Raw genomic sequence first — 10,709 nt, forward strand, 5'->3', positions numbered from 1 at the left:
CACTGATAAATACAGAAAACAACAATGGGCCCCAACACCAAACCCTGGGGAACTCCAATAATAATATTAGTCCACGAACAGCAGTGTCCCTGATTACCACTCTCTGCCTTCTCCTACTCAACCATCCCTTTATCCACGGTAGCAACTTGCCCTTAATGCCATACTGCACCAATTTGTACAGGTTTTTCATGTGTAACAGTATCAAAGGTTTTCATGAAAACCAGTATATAATATCAAAATTATTTTCTGCATCCAGTTCCGTTGTGACTACATCAGAGTATCCAATCAAATAGGTCAGACTAGACTTCCCCAAACCAAATCCATGATGTCCGAACTATAACTCCAGTCTTACCTAAATGGTGCTGCATATCTTTAAAAACCAGTGACTCCATTATTTTCCCCATAACAGAAGTTAAACTCAGAGGTCTGAAATTACTCGTGTCACCCGCCGAATCCCTTTGTGTACTGAGGATACATTTGCCCAACTCCACACCGTGGAGACCTCCCATGAACCCAATGTGCCTTTCTTATGTTTAACTGAATGAGTACTTTGCATCTACATTCACACGAGGAGTTATTAAGGTTTGAAAATGGCAGAAGGTTATCAAATTGTAGTAGCGTGCTTAATGATTTTGTAATAACTGAGAGCAAAGTGTAGGAGAAATTGTTGAAGTTAAACATAAGAAAGGCACCTGGGGTGGATGGGATCTATCCAGTTATATTAAAGGAGGGGGCAAAGCAACTAAGCAAACCCTTAGCCACAATTATGAGAGCATCCTTGGACTCAAGAGGGGTCCCCATGGACTGGAGATGTGCAAATGTATCCCCAATTCACAAAGGGGGATCGAAGGTATATCAGGCTTAGTGTCGAAGTTTGCAGATGATACAAAAATTGGCAGGGTTGTTAATGACAGTAATGGCAGTGTGCTACTGCAACAGGATCTAGATAATTTGGGCAGATGGGCTAAGAAGTGGCAACTGAAGTTTAACCTTGACAAATGCAAAGAACTGCATATGGGTAGAAGTAACCCCAGAGAAACATACCAACTGCGTGGTACTTCACTTAAGGTGGTAGAAAATGAAAGACCTGGGAGTAATTGTGCAGTCAGATATGAAGTTTTCTGAGCAATGCAGACAGGTTGCCAGGGTAGGTCATGGGGTTTTGTCAATGATATATAGGAATTTTGCTAGCAGGGAAAAGGAGGTGATTGTCCTTCTGTATAAGGTAATGGTCAGGCCACATCTTGAGTACTGCGTACAGGTCTGGAGGCCTCATTTTAGGAAGGATGTAGATTTGCTTGAGCGTGTACAGAGAAGGGCAACAAGATTGGTGATGGGAATGAATGAATCCTCTTACCAAGAGAGGCTTAAGTTCTGCAAATTGCAGTGGCCGGAGACTAGGCACCTGCGAGGTGATCTGATTGAGGTGTACAAGGCCTTGGAATCAGAAATCAGAAATTATAAACCAATCTGCTTGTTATCCCATAACTACAAGTTGTTCACAAGGGTCATTACTAACAGATTAGAAAGAATAAGCTGGCTTTAGGACAGGATTCTCAACTATGGATCACCTTCATGTAATATCACAGCTAATGGAGAAAGCAAATGAATATAAACACCATTATGCCTGGCATTTCTGGATTACAAAAATGCATTTGACTCCATACAGCATAAGGCAATGTTTCAGGCACTGGAAAGACAAGGCATAGATACCCCATATATGATGATGGTGAAGAAAACATATGAGAATGCTACCTCCTTTGAAGAAAATATATGAGAACGCTACCTCCTTTATTAGACTAGACAAAGACAGTAGCAAATTTAAAATCGAGAAAGGAGTTCGACAAGGAGACAATATCTCCGAAGCTGTTTACTGCTGCCCTTGAAGAAGCTTTCAGAAGACTAGACTGGTCTCAGAAACGAGTCAATATGAATGGAGAGTATACGTAAACCATTTACAATTTGCAGATGGCATTGTGGTCATAAGCCGCTGTCGATCCACTGGTGATATTCTGGCTTATGTTACCCATTTATGGACTAATTCAATGGAAAGGTTCGGTGAAACACAAGTAGTTGCTCTTGACATCTCAAAGGCTTTTGATCATGTTTGGCATAAAGGTCTTCTAAACAAGCTTCCATCTTATGGTTTGCCAACTGTTTTTAGTAATTGGTTATCCAGTTTTCTCTCTGATCGCTCACTGAGGGTGATGGTAGATGGCTCTCTGTCTTCTAACTTCTCCACTAATGCCAGTTTCCCCCAAGGTTCAGTTCTTTCTCCCACTCTTTTCCTCTTGTATATCAATGACCTTCTTCCATTGACTGGAAATCCTATCCATAGTTTTGCCGATGATAGCACATTGCATTCAACTTTCCATTTTGAGAAACCCTGTCCTGCTCAATCAGCTTCAAGTTCTCGAAAATCTGCTGCCAATTCCTTAAATGCCGATCTTCAGGTAATTCTCCAGTGGGGCAAAGACAACTTAGTTGATTTCAACCCTTCTAAAATCCAGTCTTGTCTTATATCTCGCAAAAAGGATTCTTCTGCTCCTATGCTCATCTGTAGTGACACTCCGATTTCTAGGCAAAATGATATATCTCTTTTGGGGATTACCCTGACTTCTAATCTCTCTTGGCACAAGCACATTACAAATATTGCTTTCTCTGCATCTAAAAAACTTTGTTTTCTCTTTCGCTCTCGGCGTTACTTTTCTTCCAAATAGCTTCTTACTCTGTATAAATCGCAAATCCGCCCTGCCATGGAATATTGTTCCCACATCTGGGGTGGTGCCCCCAAAACCTCTCTCAGGCTCCTTGATTCCATTCAGAAGAGGGCAGTTAGGTTAATTAATGATTCATCTCTAACGGAGTCTCTCCACTCACTTTCTCATAGACGCACTGTTTCTGCTGCATGCCTCTTCTACAGATACTTCCATGGGCACTGTTCTTCTGAATTGGCTTCTATAATTCCCGCTCTCTCTTTCAAAACAGTCCTAACACGTGCCGCCACCAGCCAACATCCATTTAGCATCCAACTTCAAACCCACAGAACCAACTTTTCATCTTCCTCATTTATTCATTCAACTGCTGTTTCTGGAACAACCTTCCTTCATACGTATTTCCTGAAAATTACAATCTACAGAAGTTCAAGTCCAATATCAACAATATCTTCTTTCATCTTCTCAACCTCCAACCCAAGCACGGTACTAAGTACTATAGGTTCTAATACCTCTCGTGTTTGGGGTCTCATAAAAAAAAAAAAAAAAAAGCCACAATGCCATCTGCAAAGAATTAGAGGAAAATCTTAATCAGTTATGCACAGTTAGGAAGGATTTTGGACTAAAGATGAATACGGCTAAAACAAAAGTAATGATCAACAAGTATGCCACAGAAAGGGACATAATGATTGAATGAGCAGTAATTGAAAAGGTGGAGTCATATACTTATCCAGGACAAGTTATTAGCTGTAATAATAATAAATGGCTGGAAGTCAAGAGAAGAATAAATTTTGTATGGATAGCATTCAGGAAATATAGTCACATACTGAAGAGCAATATCCCAGTTTGTCTGAAATGTAAAATAATGAACTAATGTATACTCCCCACCTTGATATAAGGAAAAGCTGAGAACTACACATTGAAGAATGGAATGAATTATATTGGGAATCAGACTGTTAGATAAGAAGAGAAACACATGGATTAGGCATCAAACTCAAGTAAAGGACATTCTTACTAAAAGGACTAAAGAACCAAAATGGTCTTGGGCAGAACACAGCTCGAAGACATGATGACAGATGGACTAAGAAAATAACAGAATGATACCCAAGAGGAGCTAGAAGAAAACCTGGAAGACAACGGCAGAGATGGATAGATGAAATTCATGAGTTTTTGGGTAGTAAATGGATGGCCATTGCACAAAACAGAAGGAACTGGAAAGTTGCTGGAGAGGCCTTCATCCTGCAGTGGACTGAAAATAGCTGATGATGATGAAGGCCTTGAATGGGTTGAGCACGCTGAAGTCTGATGGAGTTCTTCCACTTGTTCAGATTACGAACCTAATGGGGCATAAATTCAAATTAAGAAAAGGCAGATGTAGAACAGATATGCAGAAATTTGCCTTCAGCTAGCAGGTGGTTAATTATTGGAAAAACATCCATCTGTCATTGTGGAAGTTGATAGGTTAAATAAATTTAAGGAATAACTGGACAAACATTTAGTGGGATTTGTTTTGTAAATTTTTTTTTTTTTTGGTTGATGTTGCATAAGCTCATACACTTGCTTTCTTGCATCACATGCCACTACTACTACTTCTCTATGCAAAGCCCGCCAAAATAAAGGGTTCCACGGTCTATTTGATTATTAATCTATGCCATTAATAACCGAAAAAAAAACTTATGTTAAATATTATAAAGATACAAAAGTCGTAGATGCTACAAATACACTAAAATTTATTATTTTATTCGATTTTTTTATTATTAATTATGATTTTTCATGGAACACTTGTTCACATCTCGTGGAACACAGTTTGGGAAACAATGTTTAAGTAAAGAAGTCAATGCTGTTTTTCTTAGCATCCCTTGCCATAGATTTCTTGTAATCTGCCTTTGCTTGCCTAATCTCCTCTGTGACTTGATTACAGCTTATACCTGCCATAGGTTTCTGTGTCAGCTGATAATTTATATTTCATCCCATGCATTAGCATTAGTAGAGGCATTTGATGCAAGAAAGCAAGCTTATGCAGCATCAGCCAAAAAAAAAAAAAAAAAAAAACCACTTCCACTTCACCCCTCTGTTCGTTCAAAATACCTGTCCAGCTGAGCCTTAAACTTATTTGGGCTATCAACCTCCACCACAAGGGATGGAAGTCTGTTCCACCAACCAACCACCCGCTGGCTAAAGGCAAATTTCCGCACGTCTATCCTACATCTGCCTTTCCTCAATTTGAATTTATGCCCTCTCAGGTGATTATTCTGAGCTAGAGGAAGAATCCCATCAGCATTGAGCATGCTTAAACCATTCAAGGCTTTATACACCTCTATCAGATCACCTCGCTGGTGCCTAGTCTCCAGACACTGTAATTTGCAAAACTTAAGCCTTTCTTCGTAAGAGCACCCCTTTGTTCCATTCACTAATCTTGTTGCCCTTCTCTGTACTCGTTCCAGCAGCTCTACATCCTTCTTGAAATGAGGCCTCCAGACCTGTATACAGTACTTTTTGTATACAGGTCTGTATACAGTACCTGTATACAGACCTGTATGCATTTTTGTTTCTGCCACAAGTGTCATTAGTTCATGTGACATCCATTTAGGCTTTGAACAATATTTCTTAATCAATAAGAAAAGCCTAGTAGCTTCCACGAATAGCTCCATGAATGTTTCCCTCTTAGAATTTGCTGTTGGTAACATCATCAGTTGGTCCCACTTTGCAAGTTAACAAGTTGTTAACCTGAAAAGCTGTTAGTTTTTAAGTTATTTTTGTTTAGTGACAAAAGGTTAGGTTTTTACGAGACTAGGTTGTTATGTTTTTAAGGGATTCAAGCAAAAAATGGAGTTGTTTTAGAAAATTTGAATTTTGATTCATTTTTTTTTAAATTCCGTATTGCGGTTTCTTAATTTTTTTTATTTAGTCTGCGATGTATTCTGATGTCATGTGACTTTGCTGCTTCTCTTGCGTTAGGGTAAACAGTGATTGTCCCTTGCCAATTGATTGTCAGTGCAATGAAGTGAAAGCTGGGAAGGGTATGGAGGGTAGGACAAAAAGCGTGCTTTACATCTGTATTTAAATAAATTTCAATATCGCTTTTAGACAAATAATTATTTATTTATTTTTTTAATTCTAATTCCACGTCCAACGTACCTTACTTGCTGAACTTCCGTGACTCATTATAATTCCATTACAACGATTAATGGGGAAAAAATACTATATAACATATACACCTGTTCTTCAAACAGCGAAAGCATAAGAAGTTTGAAAATGAACAAATAACGCTTTACATACTCTCTCCTTAATATAACACCGAATCATTTCAGCTCAATACCTAAAACAACCATCACGAAACACTTTTACATACATATTTTGTATACAAGCGGTCGTCTCAGTGCCACCATAGCAAAAACAATAATAATTATAAAACAAATTTATAGAGCCGTATAAGAGCCTCATGAGCAGGACACAAATCTGCAACCGCATTTTTCAAATTTTAAAAAAAGAACAGAACTAAACATTCGTCATTAATAAACTAAACAATCTCAACATACCACCGTAAAAGAAGTCGCTCACATTTACCGCAGCGGCTCACATCTGGTGAGTATGGGCTTCGCAAACCCCAGGTCCTGAGCTGGATATCACCATTCTTCTTTCTTCCTTTTTTGGTGATTCCCTTCTACTTCTCTCTCTCTCTCGCTCTCTCTCTCTCTCTCTCAGGGTAAAACGGGATTTTCTTTTGGCGGGTGCAGCATAAGCCTCATGCTTCCTTGCACCTTATGGCTAATAATAATAATAACATCTTGTTCTAACAGGTAAGATAAGATACATTGCCTTTCCATTTAGTAGTTGATTAATGTTATTAGTCCACTACTTCGTGGACTTTGTATTCTCTTCGTGGAGTAATGTTATTAGTGGAGTCCCACAGGGTAAGAGCACCCCTTTGTTCCAAGATTAGTGAATGGAACAAAGGGGTGCTCTTACGAAGAAAGGCTTAAGTTTTGCAAATTACAGTGTCTGGAGACTAGGCACCAGCGAGGTGATCTGATAGAGGTGTATAAAGCCTTGAATGGTTTAAGCATGCTCAATGCTGATGGGATTCTTCCTCTAGCTCAGAAAAATCACCTGAGAGGGCATAAATTCAAATTGAGGAAAGACAGATGCAGGATAGACGTGCGGAAATTTGCCTTTAGCCAGCGGGTGGTTGGTTGGTGGAACAGACTTCCATCCCTTGTGGTGGAGGTTGATAGCCTAAATAAGTTTAAGGCTCAGCTGGACAGGTATTTTGAACGAACAGAGGGGTGAAGTGGAAGTGGGTTTTTTTTTTGGCTGATGCTGCATAAGCTTGCTTTCTTGCATCAAATGCCTCTACTAATGCTAATGCTAATGCTAAAGGGTTCGGTGTTGGGTCCTCTGTTGTTTTGTATATTTATCAATGATATTAATGAAGGTATGTCAAGCTTAGTGTCGAAGTTTGCAGATGATACAAAGGTTGGCAGGGTTGTTAAAGACAGTAATGGCAGTGTGCTACTGCAACAGGATCTAGATAATTTGGGCAGATGAGCTAAGAAGTGGCAACTGAAGTTCAACCTTGACAAATGCAAAGTACTGCATATGGGTAGAAGTAACCCCAGAGAAACGTACCAATTGTGTGGTACTACACTTAAAGTGGAAGAAAATGAAAAAAGACCTGGGAGTAATTGTGTCTTCAGATATGAATAATGCACACAGGCTGCCACGGCAGGTCATGGGGCTTTGTCAATGATATATAGGAATTTTGTAACAGGGAAAACGAGGTGATTGTCCCTCTGTATAAGGCAATGGTCAGGCCACACCTTCAGTACTGCGTACAAGTCTGGGGGCCTCATTTTAGGAAGGATGTAGATTTGCTTGAGCGTGTACAGAGAAGGGCAACAAAATTGGTGAGGGGAATAAAGGGATCCTCTTACTAAGAGAGGCTTAAGTTCTGCAAATTGCAGTGGCTGGAGACTAGACACCTGCGTCATCATCTGATTGAGGTGTTTATAAGGCATTGGATGCATAGAGCATGCTGAATTCTGATGGGATCGTTCCATTTGTTCAGATTACGAACCTAAGGGGACATAAATTAAAATAAAGAAGAGATAGGTGTAGAATAGATGTGCGGAAATTTGCCCTTAGCCAGCGGGTGGTTAATTGCTGGAACAAACTTCCATCTGTCGTTATGGAAGTTGATAGGTTTAATAAATTTAAGGAGGAACTAGGACAGGCATTTGGAGGGAATGGTATGGCTTTTTTTTTTTGCGGTCGTCTACATAAGCTGGCTGATGCTACATAAGCTCATACACTTGCTTGCTTGCATCACATTCCACTACTACTACTACTACTACTACTACTACTAGTAGTGGTAGTAGCAATGGCAGATGATGCTAGAAAAACAGATTAAATAGCATCAGCCAACACACACACACGCACACACACACACACCCTTATCCTCCAACAATTTGTTATAGTTCTTCCTTGAATTAGCATTAGCATTAGCATTAGCATTAGTAGAGGCATTTGATGCAAGAAAGCAAGCTTATGCAGCATCAGCCAAAAAAAAAAAAAAAAAACACTTCCACATCACCCCTCTGTTCGTTCAAAATACCTGTCCAGCTGAGCCTTAAACTTATTTAGGCTATCAACCTCCACCACAACGGATTGAAGTGTAAAAAGGCAAATATTTTCATTTTTTTTAGCCCTTTTACTTACTCTCAAGAAGTAAATTCGCCTCATACTGCCGAATATTTTTTTTTTTTAGTGACATGTACACTAAAGCAGATAGCGCCACTTGACAGAGCTTAAGCTTTTGCTTTCGGTTTCAAATCACCCCAGGGGTGCAGTCGCCGTAAGGGGACACCACAGTGACGTCACCCGTTCTCCTGAGCGGACAAGAGCGTTGATCGAACGCAAAGGTCCGAAGAACGGTGAATTGTTATATGAGTAGAAATTACCAGAATAAAACACAGCAGGTCTTGCATAACAAGACCTTTATAAAGATATTAATTGTCACTACGACGCCGTGCATGGTACAGTATCAATTCATTTCTCCCCCCCCCCCCCGAGGATGCAGAGATATATATATATTTGAAGGGAAAAAAGACAAAAGGGGAGAGGAGACGGACACACACAGTTAAGTTCATGAGTAAAACATGACAAGAAGATCAGTGATAGTTTTGGCCGATTTTTGTCATTGTGTAAAGAAGAAGTAAATTAATAATTACGAGGGAAAAGATGAGAAAAGAACTATATTGATGTCTGAAACAGATTCCCCCCCCCCCGAGGCGTTGCAGAATATTTTCGGGTAAGACAACCCTTACTGTTTAATAACAAACTGTATTAAATCACCCAGAAGCCGAACTTACTACCTGCATACGTTTTAATGCATTTATAAGACATCTTTTCTCACATAAATATATATAAATATACCCCGACAATTGTATTATTTCCTTAGAACTCAGTTTAATTGATAATGCAACTTACTAATTTAATTGTCAAATATTATTTACACTATTAATTTAATATAATTCCCTGTCCTAGTATTTGAACAAAGTTATGTTATGAAAAACACAAGGAATTTTGTACTTGATAGAGAATCAGTGTAAAAGTCACATGACGAACATTACAAAATTATAATATTGCTAAAACAAGATACTGCTTGTATCCAGTTAGTTTGCTTAACAATTACATACCAATTAATCTAACTTACGTAACAATTATATTGTACTTATTTGTATACATATATGTTAAATAAACCTTTTTGTTTGTTATAATTATGTCGTGATCATTCTTCTTAAATACATGCAAATCACTAACAATCATTTTTTTTTAAGGATCATTAATTGCGGCATTTCGGGTAGCCCTTAGCTAAGAGGTGTCCCGGGATGAAAAACACAACGCGTCTAGATGTTGCCATTCGCTCTTTACTTCTCAAAGTAAATGTAGAACACTAGATATATTTGTCCTAACTTAAACTGCTAGATAGATCATTTAAAACTCAGGGTTTCTGGATTCACATGATATTGTGGTCTTGCTGTAGCGAGGATTCACGAGTACATTGATTGGCAAGAGCATAATATAACGGAAAAGCCTGTGGAACAGAAGTCTGTTCCACCAACCAACCACCCGCTGGCTAAAGGCAAATTTCCGCACGGCTATCCTATATCTGTCTTTCCTCAATTTGAATTAATGCCCTCTCAGGTGATTTTTCTGAGCTAGAGGAAGAATCTCATCAGCATTGAGCATGCTTAAACCATTCAAGGCTTTATACACCTCTATCAGATCACCTCGCCGGTGCCTAGTCTCCAGACTCTGTAATTTGCAAAACTTAAGCCTTTCTTCGTAAGAGCAACCCTTTGTTCCATTCACTAATCTTGTTGCCCTTCTCTGTACCCGTTCCAGCAGCTCTACATCCTTCTTGAAATGAGGCCTCCAGACTTGTATACAGTACTCTAGGTATGGCCTGACCATTGCCTTATACAATAGAATAATCACCTCCTTATCCCTGCTGGAAAAATTCCTGTATATCATTGACAATACTCCATGAGCTACACTTGCAGCCTGTCTGCACTGCTCAGAGAACTTCATATCTGCCTGCACAATCACCCCCAAGTCCCTTTCATTCTCTACCACTGTCAGTGTAGTACCACAGAGTTGATACATTGCTCTGGGGTTGCTGTTTCCCATGTGTAGTACTTTACATTTGTCAATGTTAAACTTAATTTGCAACCTCTCAGCCCATCTGCTCAAACTTTCCAGATCCTGTTGCAGCAGCATAGTGTCAGTAGTGTCCTTGACAACCCTGCCAACCTTTGTATCATCTGCAAACTTGGATATTAAGCTTGATATACCATCATCAATATCATTTATAAATACAGAAAACCATAATGGACCCAACACTGAGCCCTGAGGGACTCCACTAATAACATTAAATAAATAAATAAATAAATTTTCTGTTTATATTCCGGGACGACCAAACGGTCAGAGGAG

General features: G+C 39.2%; 1 protein-coding gene across 2 annotated transcripts in view; it reads right to left on the reverse strand.

The window, feature by feature from the left end:
* The window catches only part of LOC150092029 (BPTF-associated chromatin complex component 1), a 100,117-nt gene extending 94,037 nt beyond the window's left edge, over nucleotides 1–6,080 (reverse strand). For both annotated transcript variants that reach the window (XM_090386673.1, XM_090386665.1), the window contains exon 1: nucleotides 5,853–6,080. In XM_090386673.1, coding sequence (XP_090242799.1) covers nucleotides 5,853–5,879 — 27 coding nt within the window. In that variant the 5' untranslated portion in view covers nucleotides 5,880–6,080. The remainder of the gene's footprint in view (nucleotides 1–5,852) is intronic.
* Nucleotides 6,081–10,709: the final 4,629 nt, after the last annotated feature.

This window comes from Mastigoproctus giganteus, chromosome 1 (genome assembly GCF_048544385.1).
Source record: "Mastigoproctus giganteus isolate SK-2022 chromosome 1, ASM4854438v1, whole genome shotgun sequence".
Lineage (NCBI taxonomy): Eukaryota > Metazoa > Arthropoda > Arachnida > Uropygi > Thelyphonidae > Mastigoproctus > Mastigoproctus giganteus.